This window comes from Amblyomma americanum, chromosome 11 (assembly GCF_052857255.1).
Source record: "Amblyomma americanum isolate KBUSLIRL-KWMA chromosome 11, ASM5285725v1, whole genome shotgun sequence".
NCBI classification, from domain to species: Eukaryota; Metazoa; Arthropoda; class Arachnida; order Ixodida; family Ixodidae; genus Amblyomma; species Amblyomma americanum.
In genome coordinates, this window is record NC_135507.1 from 19296094 (window position 1) to 19314229 (window position 18136).

The 18136-nt window shown below is 47.4% G+C and overlaps 1 protein-coding gene across 1 annotated transcript in view; it reads left to right on the plus strand.

The window, feature by feature from the left end:
- Nucleotides 1-18136, plus strand: part of LOC144111058 (uncharacterized) — a 98492-nt gene that overhangs the window by 69370 nt on the left and 10986 nt on the right. Inside the window, exons 15-18 of the mRNA XM_077644174.1 lie at nucleotides 2897-3010; nucleotides 4004-4081; nucleotides 4800-4915; nucleotides 15479-15546. Of these exons, the coding sequence (XP_077500300.1) occupies nucleotides 2897-3010; nucleotides 4004-4081; nucleotides 4800-4915; nucleotides 15479-15546 (376 nt within the window). The remainder of the gene's footprint in view (nucleotides 1-2896; nucleotides 3011-4003; nucleotides 4082-4799; nucleotides 4916-15478; nucleotides 15547-18136) is intronic.

The following is an 18136-nucleotide window of genomic DNA, read 5'->3' on the forward strand; positions in this document are numbered from 1 at the left end:
TTACGGGAAGGTCAAACCTTGCTCTACATTCGTACCATTGGCAGCACAGTTGCTGATAACTTCTAGTTCACGCTCACATGATAAAGTTGTCATCGCCTACTAGCGGAGGACCACAAGCCGGCAGGGGAGCAGCCATGCAGGGCCGCCTCCCATTCCTCTCTGTTACGGATGGAGGGGGGGGGGGGGGAGAGCTGAGTTGCGCTGCCAAGTTCATACGATGTGGTAGGTGTCAGCCACCTCCCCACAGTGTTGGCGCTTGCCATAATAATAATAATAATAATAATAATAATAATAATAATAATAATAATAATAATAATAATAATAATAATAATAATAATAATAATTGGTTTTGGGGGGAAAGGAAATGGCGCAGTATCTGTCTCATATATCTTTGGACACCTGAACCGCGCCGTAAGGGAAGGGTAAAGGAGGGAGTGAAAGAAGAAATGAAGAGAGAGGTGTCGTAGTGGAGGGCTCCGGAATAATTTCGACCACCTGGGGATCGTTAACGTGCACTGACATCGCACAGCACACGGGTGCCTTAGCGTTTTTCCTCCATAAAAACGCAGCCGCCGCGGTCGGGTTCGAACCCGGGAACTCCGGATCAGTAGTCGAGCGCCCTAACCACTGAGCCACCGCGGCGGGGCTGGCACTTGCCAGTGAGCGTGGGATCGAAGTGTTTGGGTACTGCCGGGCACAACATTTTATTGGCGAATAGTCGGAGCAGAACGTTTTCGTTTGCTTTCCCCAGTTCCTTTGCAGGGGCAGGGAACTGGCGATGCCTGTCCTCAGAATAGGATGTGATATTTTTGAAAGACAGTAATTAGCCACCATCAGGTTCTAGGTGCTCTGGAGCCAATGGGAACACCCGGTGAATGAGTGCTCGGGCTGCCTCGGGCCGCAGTGTCTGCAGCTTCGTTTCCTGCTAGGCCCTATGACCCGGAATTCAAACTATGTAGCGGGCAGTGTATTTTTTGAGCAAGTGGAGTTATCCAGCCAGCCTCATAATTGCGACGCGCCCTATGCGAGTTTATTGCGATGCGTTTGGATTTGGAATGAGAGCAGCTAGGGCGATGACAATTTCTTCAGCTTATGTTGTGCTTGGGGCTCGAAAGGGGAACCCGTCCGCCTTTATTTCTTGATGTATGGCCACAGCATGTATCACCCCCCGTGCTTTGGCCCGTCTTCATCAACGTAATCAACGCCAAGTTTACTGCTATAGCTGAGCGCCAAGGTTTCCGCCCTAGCATAGCGACGACCACTACGTCTTTCCCTGTCCTTATTAGTGGGGAGGGGTCGAACTCTGACAGCACGTCTCTAAAGTTGGGGAGCTCGGAACCGCTCCTGAATAGAAAATCGGGTTGAATGGGAAGCCGCGCTAGCATTCGCCGAGCCGATTTCGTTTGAGCTAGCCTCGTGCATTTATTGATGAGATGGGCTTCCTTGAGCCCCTGATAGGTTTTCATCACTCCCAATGCAAGAAGTCTCGCATTGCAGGCGAACACAGGAAGGCCAAGTGCCCTCCATTAGTTTGTGGATTATTACCTTATCTTTGTCTTCGTCGTGCTTCCGCAAGTGGAGATAGGGGACCGAATAGAGAATACGGCTGATTACGAAAGCATGGCCCAGCCGCACGGCATCCCTGTTTCGCAATCCCCCTCTCTTATTGGATACGCAGCGGGCCATACGGCCCACGTGGCCTCCAGTTTGAGGAGAAAGGAGGAAACCCCTCTGCCAGCTGCGTGGGTTTCGAACAGGTTCCCGGTGACTGCTAGGGCGGACCTCAGCGCATCAATCGGAATGATCACCTGTAAATTTTTTGGCACGGAAAAATTCGTCTTTAGAAAACTTAGTAGGGAACTGGAGTCTGGCGGAAAAAAATTGGCCTCCTTCGTGGGAGGACGATGAGGAGGAATGGCTGCTTAACGTTCTCTCTTCTACCAAAGCAGCCATGACCACTCCGTACAACCGCTCGTATCAGCCCCTCTCTGTCCAGTAGGGCTATATAAGTCACGTGACAGCGCAGGAGGCATTGTCAGTGCAGCAGTGTCAGGGTAATGGGATCCCTAATAATAACAACGTTTTTTACCCTTTTCGGACCTGAGAAACCCAGTTGTCAAAACGATGATGATGAATTTTTAAGGTGCAAGGGTAGTTTTAACGATACAGCGTCATGCACAAGGTATTTTCTTCGACACAAGGTGGGATGAAAGGCCTATTTCCCAAAATTACACCTCCGATAAGCGAGCACAAGGCCAGGGGAAAGATTGTACCCGTTGTACTGCCGATGGATAACTAGCCGCACTGTGGATCGAACCTGGTACCTCCCTCATGCTCATCAAAAAGCTACCGAATTGGCCCTGCCTAAGCTCTGTACTCCTGTTGCTTCTCGTTCCTCGCCATTGTTGAGCTTTAGTCATTACAACATATACGATTATTCCCCGAATAAACAGTATCACCGTAGCCATCAACGTAATGTTTCATGACCAACAGTCCCGCGTTCACCTAATGGCTAACAAGAAGTCCCTGGGAGTGGGAGTTGTGCAGGACGTGCGCTGAGCTTTCACATTTTGCAGGTGGACCTGGCTCATGAGATGATTCTGATGATGGGAGAAAGCGGTGCGGGAATGGAGTGCGCCACAATTGTTCGTACGACTTCAGAGCCCACGGAAGCCTTCCATCTTGTAGTTTGTACTGAAGTCTGTATCGCCAAGTTGGACAGTAGCAGCAGCAGCAGCACTCAAGGTCTCAGCACCTTCTAATAAGACTGATGCGCCGGTTTATTTCTGTGTCGTCCCTCGCGATTTATATAGCCGAGGAAAAGCCTCCTGCCATTCTGACATCTTTATTTCCCTCCAATGTTTCCCGTTTGCATTTTATTCTTCTTTCTATCCAGATACAAGACATATTCCGCGCCCTCATCCGCCAGAACCTGACCACGGCGGCCGACAAGAAGTTCTCATTCAGCTCGCACACCAACGCCCGCTCTCGGCTGCTGTCCTACAGGAAGGTACGGTGCAGAAAACTAATGTAAAATTGTGAGCAAAATTAATAGAGCCCTTGCATCACGTGCTGTTCCACGCCAACCTGCATGTTAGCGCCACCTGCCGAAGCACTCCTGGTGCCGAGACTAGTGCTCTGGCCCGCGCCTATCTTGAGCACAGCGATGCAGCGCCAGTCTCGGCAACAGGGAGATTGTTTTTTCAGATGGCGTCCACGTGCAGTTTGGCATTTATTTTGGCCCGATTCGGCACTCGTTCGCTAGGGTCTCTAAGCTGTGCTCACTATAGTACTATCTAGGGCATAACTACCCAGGACCTGCAAACACATGCAAAAAGGTTTCGCTGACAGCGATGCATTTTTTATCGCCATCTCCATTCCTGCTAGAAGAGGCGGTCGGCCGAGATCGTCGCCGGAACGGTGTTTCAATCCTTCGGCTTGATACGCAAAGCAACGCTGCGGTAGTCCGCAGCAGCAAGCTACTGGTAAAATCCAATAAGAAAAGAAGGTTGCCGACGCCATATCATGGTGACGGCCTACGCCTTGAAGCGTGCGTGCCAGCTTGTCGACTCATCGTGTAGGCTGCTTCTTCCGCCGAGCACAAAGAAGGCAGAACAGACGCTTACGGAAGAGCACCCCTCGATACGCGAAATGGACGCGCCGTTTTCGAGCCGCTAGGTGACTGTGGTGACGCAGTGATGCATTTGAACTAGCGACGGTGCGCCCTGGGCAGTTACGCCTTCGATAATGCAGCCCCTTCTGCCTTAAGAAAGGGAGCACGTAGCTAGGCCCCAATTACCCAAAATAGTTTCAGCAGCGAGCTTCAATGAGTAAGGCTGATTGGTCTGCAAGTGTTTTGCTGACAAAACGCGAAGTGCATGTTACAGATGTCTGGTCAATCGTTTGTGTTCGACTCAGGTGTTCCCGTTGATAATGTACCGGCCAATGTGTTGCCTCAGGGGCTTCTATAGAGGGGGTGGTGGTCTTCTCTGCACCCTCGCAGACCAAGAAGCTCAAGACGTTCGTATTCCAGCCATACAAAAGCATGGAGAGCCTGCTACGTGTCATCTACAAGGGCGCCGTAAGTATACTGTGTCCCCATAACCATGAGCCATGTTCATTAGTTTGTTGTGCAGTCCATTATGTCGCCGCAGGCAAACATTTAAGTTGAAATTTAAGTTAGTGAGATTTCACTCGTATTGTGATGTAATAATTATGCATTATATAGTTTTATAATGGCCTCTATAGCCTCACTTTTCTATCGTTACTCTCTGCATCTCCTCAACGCGTATACGCTGCTGTCACGAGACACAAAATTCCGAAATATTGAGATCTGCTAGCCACCGATCGCTATAAACTCAGACCCTCTTCCTCCATATGCAAAATAATGGGTTAAATGTAATTCCTTGCTTGCAAAGCTAAGCTGAACAATGCCAGTCGGGCTGACAGAGACGCTATACCGGTTCCATGCGCAGGAACATGTGGCAGAACCGAAGTAACCAGAAAGCGGAAATTTCTGGTCCCGCTCCCCGCTACAGGAGTAACGGAAGAGTCGGTGTCTTTCGTGCAGCCTCGCGAAATTAACCCGGTGCGCGATTCCCCTGCAGTGATTGCCGCGGAACAATCTAGACTTGAGCTAGAATCCTATCTAAACAAGTAATACTGGAAAATCATGGCAAAGAGAACATGAAGGAAGCATACAGGCTGTACTCTACATTTTAAACGTTTACTATCAGCTCATGCGAAGGTATTTTTGAATACAATATCAGATGATGGTTCTTCTCTCTTCCGGTGGTCAGTATGAAAACCAAGGCGCAACCTTCTTGGAAAACCTGCTGGCTTACTCCAGAGCTGAAAACGTCTACTACTGGGCTCTCGTCAATGGCTTCAACGACAGCGGCAGCCAGCTTTTTATGTAAGCGTACAGTGTAGCGCTTCACATCACCGCCTGTGTGTGTATGGACGAATAACTACCATAGTTAACTTCGCTTCTGTAGACACCAGATTAACTTTATTATGAAAAATAACGGGGATTGTGGCCATGGTAATCAGGTTGCTCAGTGCCAGCTGTTGAACTATGTACTTTTTGTTTGCGTTGTGTGTTCCTTTGCATATGCGCTAAACTTCACGAGCCCCACTACAGCGTTTTAGCGTCAATATACCCCAGCTTCTGCTTCGTTTCCCGATCCCGCACACACGTACTCTGCATACCGCTCCTGTGGTGTACGCTTGGGGCGTTCTACCGAAGCTCCCTTTTCCGCCTAGGCTAGTTGACGTTACCACGCGCTCGCTTATCCTTTACCCACCGCGTCACGAGCTCGAGCTTAAGCAAGCTGCTCTGCCTCTGCCACGGTAAAGCTGTCACCGCAACTACGCTGTCGCTCACCGCTACGTCAGCGCGCAGGTTGTGTTTAAACATGGTGGCACCCTTTGTAGAGCCGCTCCGTCTCTCTTTTGCACTTTCTATGTGCGCCGCACCGTCGCTGTCTGCATAGGCCTCACTATATTGGCACCATCTCGCTCTCCGACTCGGTACTCGATGTGTGCCGCTGCGTCGTTGTCTGCTTCGTAGCCCGCCTATACCGCATACGGACACATTGCGCACTACCCCTCTTGTGCCTCCTTTCCAGTCGCGCATGCTAACTGTCCCCGCAGGGGCCATCATACTCCTGCCCCCTGTTCGTGCGGGCGCTAGAGGGGTGTCGACGCCCTGCGTGCGGCGCGAAGGCTGAAGGACGTTCCTATAGCAACTAGCGTTGTAAAACGGTCCAAAACCATCAGATACGTGTATGTCTATAGTGGAACATGTGCGGCGCTACTACCAGTGCTTTTCACTATGTGCCGTTTATTTCATGCAGGCTGTAAGAAGTAGAATAGAGGGCATCAGGAGAGTGGGAATGGAAAGAGGACAAAATTTGTACAGTGGAGTGGTAGTGCAGTTTAGTTAGAAAGGGATGGATATTGGCACAATGGAATACTTGCAGAACCGTGCTGTTCGCTTCATATTTTTTGAATACTCAGCCTTCACAAGTGTTACAGCATTAAAAAAGCGTGCCGAACTGGATGATTTGTCATATTTCCGTAAACTTGCTCGTTTAACACTTTTACATAGGCTTTATCAACACCCCTCCCTCCGAATTGATTTGCTTCAGTCACCTCATACCATTTTTCCACGCCATGATAATTCTTTAGTGTTAAACGCGTGAACTGTCATTCATCGTCTTACGCCAATTCATACATTCCCCGTACATCATTGAATGGAGTAGTTTACCATCATCATCGCCACAGAAACTGACATCATAAAATTTCAAGATTTTCTTCGCTGTGACGGAAATGTGTAAAATTTGTTGTTTTTGTTTTTTCAATTGTTTTTTAATTTTCCCTTTTGTGTTAGGCCTTATCTTTGAATGTTTCTTTTGTTGTTCTTGTATTGCACTTTTTACGGAATTGTATCGCGTTTATTAATGACTGTACCGCTCTCCCTCCATGTAATACCCTCTCCTGGAGGGCCTTTAGGAATAACGTAAATAAATAAATAAATAAATTAGAACCATGCATTCTAAAAATTTATTGAAATACGTCATACGGTGACAGCTGTCGTCGCCCATATATAATTATGTCCGTTGCCTGCTCAGGAACGGTATATTGAACAGGCATAGTTTTTAGTCAGGATTTTAATATTTGGCTAGATTAGACAACCCGTGTCTTTCGCTTGGGCAGCTCAGCCTTTATATGACTATAACTACAACTGCGAGTCGTGGCTACGCACCCTTTCTAAAAACTCTATACACCTTACATTACGTTGCTTATAAACTACTAAGTCATAATGCGTTGCAGAATGAATTTCAGTCACGACTATATCTTCGAGTCATGACTTTCATAGTACGTTAGGTTTCATCATTCATGACCGCATGTTTACTGACATATATGTGACAACGTGCACCGGCGTATTGCAGCATCCGAATTTCGTGTCATGAATGGCGGCGGACGGCTCTTGTGCTAATGGGACTTGTAATGCTAACGCATTATTATGGTACGCCCCGCTCTCCATTCCCCGGCATTTGAAGTGTTGCAAGATGTGGGCCTCTGTCCTACAAAATATTAATGACCGAACATACAGAGAAACAAATTAAGGGGGCGTGAAGTCGTTCGCGTAGCCTTTGCAAGGCAAGATGCTTTCAAGACGTTTACTTAGTTCTTTCTTTCTCTGAGGCCGCTAGCGTCAACCGGTGGAAAAAAATCGACAGAACCGTGTCAAAAGTTCGACAAACTGTTTTGTTGTTTTGCCGTAACAAGATAATTTTCTGTTGTAGTTTAGTTTTTTTTTTGGTACTGTAGTTTTTTGTAGTACTAGTCTGTAGCTCAGTAGCACCTTTTTGTAGTAACTGCACAAAAATCTGTTGTTACTATAAGTTTTTGCTCAAAAACATTGCATATTGTTTTTTCAGACGACAAAAACTTCTGTGTTGAATTTTCTGACTGGGTGGCCATTGAATCCCACCGGAAGTCGTCACATGGGACGGTCTTTTTTTTTCCACTATCATCTTCACGACTAGATTTCAAAATGCACATGGGATCTCAACTAAATTTCTCTTCTTTTGTGAACTACTTTTTGCAGCAGGTAGCTTACGAACAACCTTTGACCATTCTATTAATCGCAGTCTTGTGCCAACAAGTTACCATGACCGCCGCTACGCTTTTTTTAGCGCCTTGCTTCATCTGCGCAGACACACGCCGCGTCTTCTGGAACCCCAGGCATCGTATGTCTACGACACCAACACGCTGGGTGAGTCGCAGAGCCATTAACCCTCACAAAAATTTCTTTATACCGTCCACAGACTTTTGTCTATAAAGTCTCAAGACTTTCTAAGGACAAATATCATAGTCCAGCAGATACGCAATACAAATCCTATAGACATTCTATAAGAAACCTATAGGTTTATGGCCAAACACTTTTCGTAGACTTTTGTATATATCTGTTGACTATGAATAGACAAAAAGGAATATCTATAGGAAAGGGACAGAATCTATAAGAAGACTGCAGAGTCTTCTTATAGATCATAGACCATTTTTATAAACGTTTCCTTCAACGCAGCAAGCAGAGCGCATCGCATCGGGTTAACTCGACGCGCCAGCGTTACTGTTCTCCGCGAGAGTCAGCTTGTATTTCTCGAACTACCCCCGGCTGGCTCATCATCCCCTTTTACTTTAATGCGATGCGGTACTTGCTGAATTCGTCCGAACGCGGCTGCGGACGTGCTGGTCTTCATAGTTCCTGTCTTGGATGACGGGCCGCAAAGGCGTGCAGCCACACTCTAAACACTAATAAGCATATATGGGAATAAAAATAAAGTAAGCGCAAACCCTTGCGGGGGCATGTTACTCTGCTCAGGTTCCGGAGTAGATTTCTATCACTAAATATATGAGTGCTTGCCCTTGGCAGTGGACATACATTCCCACTGGAAAACATGATATAGTTAGCAATGGGAAAAGGCTGTTAAATGAAGCACCGGAGGTCTTGAGATCAGCAAACAGAAGAGACTGAAACCTATATTTAAAATCCTCGCAACTGCCAGAACATAGCATGCTTTGAAGAGGGAATTTGTTTCCATCGCCAACCTTAAGTATTCCATATTTTTAGTGACGGAAGTCTACCCCAGGGCTTGGGCACCACACCCTGCCCCGTAAAGAGAGCGCGCTAGATAACACCTTACTCTCATTTTACTCATTTCGTGTTTAGAGTGCTGCGAAATGGGGTGGGAGGGGGGGTGCCCAAAGGACTGCGATTCGCACCGTTCTCTGAACTGCAAAACTGGTGTTTAGGCAGGTAAATGGAACAAGGGTGGTAATGCACATAAAATAAAACGGCAGTTGAAGAATATATGCTGCTTGTAGAACCTCTTTCAATAACTAAAAATAACCACTTCCACTTGTGAATCCTTTAAACCCTGCCCTCTTTTTCTTGCGGGGGCTCCTGTGGAGGCCGATGTGTGCAGGAATCAGGCCATCTGCCACTTTTTCCTCTTCCATTTCTTATTTTAAGCACACCGGGTTTACATGGGCGATCCGTACCTTAACGTAAGCGGCTATGTATGCATGCAATGTTTACCGAGGAGGACATAGCTGATCCTCGTTGTTGTACAACGTCAGCTGGAACGCGGACGGTTGTCTATCTAAACTCAATTTTTATCTAGCTGAGCATCCGTCCATAGACGGGTGGATTGGCGGACCAAAAGGAAAGTGAAAATTAGGCCAAATGTCGCAGCCCTACGTTAAAGAACCTTCTTGCATGGACTTCCTTGTCATTGCTGTCCCTTAATGATTCCATTAGTCGCTGCTCACTTTTCGTGTGCGATTCCTTGCACCTCCTTGCGTTCAAATACGCGCGTTTGCGAAAGAGTGACACTTATAGCCGGCCTCTACCTTTTGTGTATAGCAGACAAAAAAGAACAACGCTTCGGGCTCGATGAATGGCACCGGCCTTTTTGTATGCTGCGAAAAAAAAAGGCGCTTCGCAAGTTTCTTTTGTCCGCTCGTCGATAGAGGGCAACACACACGCAACTGCCGTAACAAAAAAGAGTTTAGTTTGAGGTCTAAAAATGTTCCCGCTGTTTTTTCTCTGCTAGCAGCTAATCGAAGACTACGTTTCCAAGTCCAGCTTTCTCGAGGCAAAATTTTGAAAAATTTAAGACAGTTATGAAAATATTGAAGTTATTGCTTCATTGTTCTGATATGTAGCAAAATCTTTCTTTTAAAGTGTTTCCAGCGATCGCATTGAACATTCAAGACTGCCATAAAGAGCAATGGGGAACGCTTTTGACCATAAAAAAACGTGAATAGAAAAAAATACCAGACTGTCGCCGGGTTATCTGCGGATATATTGATTGTTATAGTAAAATCTTACAATATATGAAAAAATTGCTTTCATAAACGGTTTCCCGCTCAGAAATGCTTTTGTCCAAAATTGCTGGGTATGAGTCCTTCATAAACGAATGTTGCTCTGACGACAGCCTTCCAGTTTTACCACCTTCCTGTAGCTTTCCGCTTTCCAACGGTGTATAGTGCAGTAATACTTTAAGCCATGTCAGGCTTTACCGAGAAAATAACCTTCTTTTATTCCATACGATTTGGGCAAGAAAACCTTCGGTCGCCTGATTAAAGGCACAATTTTGTCCTTGACAAGGCCATGCTACTCGGTGGCAATTTTTTTCAATACAGGAGATGCCAACTTCTGGTGCATTTCGAATATTGCTTTTGTTAAATGACCGCCATAAACAACTCTGACCGAGCTTCGTAGTGAAATCGTTGGAAAGGAGAGAATTAAGGAGAGGTGGTGAAACTCGAGCTCTAGCTTGAGTGCATTCGTAGACCAAGGACTGGAGAACGAAGACTTGAGACAGCTGTTAATAGTTTAAAAGGGCATATGTTTTTCAGCTTTGATTTCAAGCACAATGAAATATATTCTTACACCGGGGTTTAAAGTAAGTGTAACACCTTCATAGGTGTAAAGCACCAGAGACTAGAGCGAAATATAATTACTGTGTATTTTAGAAGTTCTTTTGTACACTGAGATCACGGTTCCTCTTCATGATCAACAGCCTCGTGTGGTCAGTGTCTATTCCGAGGCCCTCAATACGGCTCTATTATGCCTAAAATGTTGCTTCAGTGGGTACAAAATGGGTCCTTCGAAGCGCAGTGCTGCAAGATCTGTCGGCGTTCGTCGCAATTTTTAGTAGGAACGCACTCATACGGTCACAAACACCGACCAAGAATCTTATCACTTGGACCTTTCTTGTGCCGTTTATTAGGGACAGCAATGAGCGGTTAAGCTCAAAGTTAAGAGAAAGCATAACACACGGTTACTTCCAAATCGGACCCGACCGGTCTCGAACTTGATCGTGCCCAACACGCCAACCCCAACCGCGTCACTCACAAAATTTGGCCCACCCCTGAAATCTGACCTTGGCTGATTTGGACCAAAACCAATGTCCAACCATAATTTAGCATGCTCGACGCAATGGTGACCACTGAATTTGGCCCGGGCCATTACTAAAATTTGGCCTTGGCGATTTGGGAAGGCTTTCGCACTATAATATGTTTAAACAAGTTAAAACCCTGACAATTGTTTTCCTCCTGACATCAGTCGTGATATTGTACGAAAGGCTGATTTGTAGCTCTCCCCTAATGGCTGTCTTTGGTTCTGTCTTTTTCTGTTCCAACGGGCAGTGGTGCCATTCAGTTTATTATTTGGCTACAGCATCGATGACCTCGAGGTCAAGTAAGTAGCCAAAGTCGCACTCAACTAAGGCATGCATAACGCCCTTTTCTTTCTTCTTCCTCGATGTAGAATTAAAAAAAAAATACCGGCCCACCCTTTGTTAAACACGCCAGAAGTTACCGCACACTGACAGAACAGCGAGTGTACTCTTGCGCGTCATTCGTGCTGACTATCTGCCGTGCGCCACATACGAACACGACGCCTTCCTGATTACCCAGAATAGACAAGGGTCTAGAGTGTTGGTCAAAAGTTCCAAGGCCACAGGGTCTACTTTTCTTCGGTATATGCTGGCACTTCAGATGCCGATAAAGCTATCAACGTTGCAAGGGGTTCGAACATCATCATAATCATAATCATCATCAGCCTGACAACACCAACTGCATGGCAAAGACCTCTCCCATGTCTCTCCAATTAACCACGTCCTTCGCCAAGGTTCGAGCAATGCTTCTTTTATCCTCTACAGATATCTTGGGCTTCGCGGGTGTCATCGCTATCTAACTATACTGCTCAAAAGCAGACCCTGTGGCCTGGGAACTTTTGATCGACCCTGCACGTTAACTGCACCCGTGGCAGTTACTTAGTAGTGTAACCCAAGAGACCATACCAGCCGCCGCGGTGACTCAGTAGTTATGGCGCTTGGCTGCGGACCCGAAGGACGCGGGTTCGATCTCGGCTTTGATAGGCGAATTTCGATTGTGGCGAAATTATATAGGCCCGAGTTCTGTACGGTCTCAGTGCACGTTAAAAGAACCCCAGGTGGTCGAGATTTCCAGAACATTTAACTACGGGGTCCCTCATAGCCAGAGTTTCTTTGGTACATTAAACCCCCATAAACCATGAACCAAACCGAGACCGTACCACTTCGACCCAAAAAATAACGCTAGTTTTTTGTTTCACATATTGAATTTTGGGCGCCACAGAATTAATCGTAAAGCCCTCATTCTCGCCTATACCAACGCCTCAGGATCTTCCTAAAGAGCTTCCAGGCGTAGCTAGAGTCTTCTTTTAGTAAAAAATTGAGGAGCTGCGTGTCCATTTTCAGAGGCCTATACGCAATCATAGTGGAGCAAAAGGGCGTGTATTGATTGGACGATGGTTGTCACCACCCCAAATAAAGATGCTAATATGGAGGCCCCCTATTACTGGCGTAGTGTATAGACACTCGTGTGGAGCCCCTGGAGGTCGAACTTTATCAAATCCTGCCGTGTACCAAGTGTCTCATATATTTGGTGAAATTAGGTTTGGCGGGTCAAAACTACGACCAGAAACAGGGACCGACCTGCTCATCTTGCAGCTGCGCCACTTCACTGGATATGTTTCCATTTGTCAGCTGTTATAGGCTCTTTTCTGGGTCTCCCGGTCGACGTCCGCAACAGACCATATACTACAGGGTCAGCTGTCGGTGCTCCTGCGGAAGACAAAAAGAACTAATGTATTCGAACGTTCTAAAAGGCTGTCTGGCTACGTGTGAGTCGTGGTACAGGATGTTGACCCTCTTACCCTGGATACCTGGGCAGTGCTGCGAGCAAGGGTATAAGGTTCCAGCAAGATCGGCGAACATCCGGGGGGAGAGAATCTGTAGACAGCTTCCTCTGCACAGGGAGCTGCCCAAGCACCTCGACCTTATTGTAGATTTTAGGCGTAGGTTCTTCGTCTTTCTCGGTCCTCAGAGATCACTCCCTTTTCCTCCGCCCTTGAGCTGACGACGCAGTCGAGAGGGAGGCTATTATTACGTGGAGAGCCGGCGTTTCCACGTACGCTATCTCCCGTTTCCATCAGGCCAGCTGAAGCTTTTAGTTAACGTACCCGGTTGGTGGCTGTCCTGTGGGCTTTTATATCACTCTTTTTCGAAGTACTTCGGTTTCCAGACCATTAGTCGGCCCTGCCTTCCATGCCACAACCGGTTTATGACATCGCTTTCTTAGGTGTCAGTCGTGACGTCACAAGTGAAAAGAAAAAAAACAGAAGCTTACAGTGAGAACGACAGAAAAAGCTGGCTCGCCGTGCCCGGGCTGACTGCCGCTTCTGCTGGGGCCCTGGACTAAAGGCCCCACTTTCAACCAAACCAACATCCTTCTCAGCGAATAAGATTCCTTCTCTATCATGCAATGGAGACCAGATACATTGTGGAATATTGGGCTGTGGCATAGAATGGCTAACACAATCATTCATACAGACTTCGGTGTAAAAATATATCTGCGTTTTACACCTTGTTAGAGCACCAAACAATGGCGAGCTGCGACTGCAGTCATTGGATGGGAGGCGGCAGAGCAGGACCTTCGCCGCCGTGAGCGTAGTAGCAGCCCAAGTTGATCGAGTTCGTTTGTGCGAGGGGTTGCGAGCCCAGCTTGTAATTAGAGAGAAGGGTAGCGCAGCACAACGTGTGAGGGGTTGCAGCCATCGGCCACGAGCTGGACGGAGGTCAGTGCCCGGGTCATCCACTAATCAGGCAGAGAGGGGAAGTCTTCTATCCCTCACCACTCTCCCTATAGAGTGACTGTTCTCGATAGTGTGAAGCACTCGCATAAACCGTGGTTCGCGGATGGAGCCTATAGGTCAGGAGCCCCGTGGGACTAGGCTTTCCTCAACTTGGAGGTAGCCAGTTGCAGCGGCTGCGGGGGAGGCTACGCCCAACTTTTTTTTAAATTTCGAAAGCACTATTAGCTCTCTGCACCGCAAAATCCCCATGTGACCGGGAAGACACTGAGCCAGTCACGAAGGGAAATGAAGAGCGCATAATTGGCTCCCTGGGTCAGTGAACACCTCAATCGCGCTTTGAGATGATGTTCTTATTATTGTTGCGACTGAAGGAAGGACAAAAAGGAAAGTGCACGAGCCTGCCCACTGGTTCGGCTGCGCCAAAATCGCTGCCGTGTTCAAACAGAGGAGAGTTGAAAGATGTAATAGGAAACATCGAAAGAACTGCGCACAAGTGCCTTTTGCGTTTCGCCTCCATCGAAACGCGGCCGCCGCGGCCGGATTCGAACCTCGAAACTCCGGCTCAGTAGCCGAGTGCACTAACCGCTGAGCCACTACGACGGGTGCAGGTGTAGCGGTACGGACGCAACTCAAACCAAACCTCGACCCAGAGCTAGTGTATGCCTCCAACTGCCATCATCATGTTGGCGAACGCAGCTGTCTTTCAGGACATGGGTAAATTTTACTTCGGATGAATTTTTCTCTTTAGTTGGTTTTACAGGCCATACAATTTTTAAGCATTCACTCCCAGGCTGTAGTGGCTCTGGCATCTGCTGTACGAGAACGAGCTGTAGAAGTCATAATTGGAGGGCATGGAGAGAGTGAAAGCTCTCAAAATGAGAGAGACGAAGTACAAGCACGTGGATAGAGATTTGGGGGGGGGGGGGGGCAATGAGCGCGTGCGAGCGAACTCCCACTCCTGGATCAAGTGACTACCCAGTGCATCTGATTGGTTAACACGGCCCAGCCAAGATTTCCGCATTGATGAGAGAAAAAAGTATGGTGCCTAGAAGTATATTATGGGCACTATAGAGAAAGGGAGGACGAATAGGTGAAAAGTGGTTCGTTCGGTGCAACAGACGCCATGTTGACGCAACGCATGTACCAGAACATGCACATGAGCTCACAACATTTAACGCTGTGCAAAACATCTCATTACTTTATGCAGCGACTCGCAACACTGGACAAAACAGAGCACTTAATGCGTCATTTCTTTGCATTCTGAATCAATTAAGCAAACAGTTGTGACATCAGGAACCGTCCCCATTACCGATTCACCCTGGGTAACTTCAGCAAGACGGATTGCACTTCAACAAAAAAAGCATGACGGAAAAACGAAACATTACACTTTGAGGGCGTGGAAAAAGTTTTCATTTTTCAGATGCCACACAAGCTTATTGACAGAAAGGCCTTCAAGCATGGATACATATCTCCTGCATTGGCACCAATAGCTGAAGAGTGGATCGCGAGTTTGCGCTAGAATAAATTTCTTCCCGATAACATGCACCCTATGAGCTTCTGCTGCCGACAGCGACATAGTGCTTGTCCTTGTCTTCGCTTTAAACCCGCAGTATTTTCTTCGGCCGCACTTTTGTCAGTCTTGATGATGGAACATTAACTCTTAGAGGGACTAAAAATATCCTCGGTTTCTTCTAGTAACCTCTCTCTAGTAAGCTCCGCGACAGCATTTCATTGGCCCTTTCTCTCTGCGCATGCGTGCAGCGTATTCCGAAAGGTCAAGATCGCTTTCCACATCCTCCGGGCCATGGCCAAGCTCTACGACCCCATAGGTGAGCATGACTGTACACGATAACTCTCTGACATTTCACTCTCTCTCTTCCAAGGATGACAATGGACAATGACAGCTGTACTGCATACTAGCAGTCCTTCTCTCCTCCCTTCCCATGGGCACACCAATTTCTAGTCCATGCACAATCTTCAGCTGTCCGACCACAGGTGCACCCACTCACAAACCCAGCATAGCCAAGTCACCATAAATGGCCCCTCAATATCAAACCCTCTGACAAAATGGACCCTCAATATCAAACCCCCTGACAAAAACGCCCGCGTGCAGTGCGATGTGAATGCACGTTAAAGAACCACAGATAGTCTGCATTGATCCAAAGCCCTTCCCTACGGCGTCCCTCATTAGCACTGTGGTCTCGTTTGGACGTTAAAGTCTGCGTACCATAGCATACCACAGCGTACCGTACCATACCATACCGTACCATACCTAACTGTATCATGCCATATCATGCCATACAATACCCTACAATATCCTCTTGAGTAGCACTGAAAGTTCTGTGACGATGTCATTAACAGTACTCAGTTCTGAAACCTGGCTATTCTCTGTCAGAGAGGTTGGTAGATCAGAGAGGTTGACAGATGAAGCTGCCATCTGTAAGCAGCAAATAAAAGCAGTCACTATTCATCATTATTTACTTCAGGTGTTCTAAATCGTACGGCTTGTCCCAGTTTTAAGTTCTCTCAGACTATTAACTCTATGGCATGAATGAATGCATGCTCATATCGCCGGTTTTTCTGCCACGCGCCACTATGGCAGTCCGCCGTTTCAAAGAATACGTATCTGGAAGCGGTTAACTGGTGCTTTACTCTTTCTGCCGCCCCTGGGGGACGCGGCAAGGTTATTTTTTCATTTTTTAACCTTTACAGCTAGACTTCGACGCATAGACCTATCAGAAGCTTAACAACTGATTTTGTCGAAGATTTGTGGGAAACACTGTCCTTGGACGGCAGACGAATCTTTCAGTTTTGAGTTACGACACACACGGGATAGCCACGTCGACGCTCTTTAACCCAATGAAAGTCCTTTATGGCGTTGTTATTGCGAAAAAGGGAAAGCACTGAAAGACAAACGGTCCCTGTTGATCATAGAAGCCTTAAAATGTTGACCTATTCACCCTTTAGGAACCGCTTCCGTTCAGTTTTAGATGTAGGTTAACAAAGGCAGGTTGCACATTACCTCCCTAAGAAATAGTTTTTCGAAGTGTAGTAGCTGGTAAAGAAACGGCTGAGTGCAAAGAAAAAGAAGCAATAAGTGTACTTCTCCAGCACCCATCATCACTGCACAGCTAAGTGTTATTATGAGGTGTAATCTTTCCACCAAAATCTATACACATTGTACTGACTGTCAAAAAGAACAGGATTAAGAGTTCTTCCCTTTGGAGTAAAACATTACGCGCGGGTTCACGCAGGAAATTTTGTTTCCTTTTTTATCTAGTGTAGAAGCAGTGCTACTCTAGCCTCGCCGGAAAAGCAACGGTGAAATCCAATTCGAAAACGCCATAGGAAAGCAAAGCTGCCCTCCAGAACCATACTACCTTAAACCCGAAAATAGGGGACGTCCTATGCCCACACCGACACCCTCGACCCGCATCCAGCCAACTTCATCCTCCAGATAAAGCTACGCAGCGTTTAACCATGGTTATACCCAAAGGTCGAGCGATAGCTCTGGCATGGCTAGACAGACGGTCCCGACCCCTCTTCTTCCGTGGCTAATGAGGCAAGCGCTGCTGCTGCTGCTGCTGCTGCTGCTGCTGCTGCTGTTGCTGATAGGAAGAAAAGGAAAGTGCACGGGCCTGCCTACTGGCTCAAGCCGAGCCACGCTCGCTGCCGCGTGCTGAAAGTAGAGAGTTAAAGATAGAGAGCAAAGGCGCGCGCTAATATGCCCCGGGCCGATCCCGGAGGCAGTGCAATACCGGGCCGACCCGTGCCAGAGTGGTTCAAGCTAAGCACTCCGCCATGTTCCAAAATGAGTTTAATATCTTGGGTTCAAGGGCCCGCAGCAGGTATTAAATCAGGTATCAGCTGGTATCATAACTGCGCCAAGCGCGGTTACGCGGCGTTTATATACGAGCCATATGTTGACGCGTGACCTGATGGCAGCACCACCTCAAAGATGGGCCGCCGCGGTGGCTCAGTGGTTATGACACTCGGCTGCTGAGCCGAAAGACGCGGGTTCGATCCCGGCCGCGGCGGTCGAATTTCGATGGAGGCGAAATTAAAGAGGCCCGTGTACTGTGCGATGTCAGTGCACATTGAACTCCAGGTGGTCGAAATTTCCGGAGCCCTTCACTACGGCGTCCCTCATAGCCTGAGTCACTTTGGGTCGTTAAACCCCCTAAATCAATTCAAACCACCTCGAAGAAACTGACTTAAGATGAAATGTCAAAGGTCAAGGGTTAAAGGGCAAGTCACCGTGGTGTACCTTTGGAAAACATAGTGCACCATAGGGTTTTAACTTTGTTAAACCTATTATAGAGTGCAAGCATTCCCAAATCGCCAAGGCCAGATTTTCGCAAGGGCCCGGGCCAAATTTGGAGATAGCTATCGTGTCGGTCACGGACAATTATGGCTGGA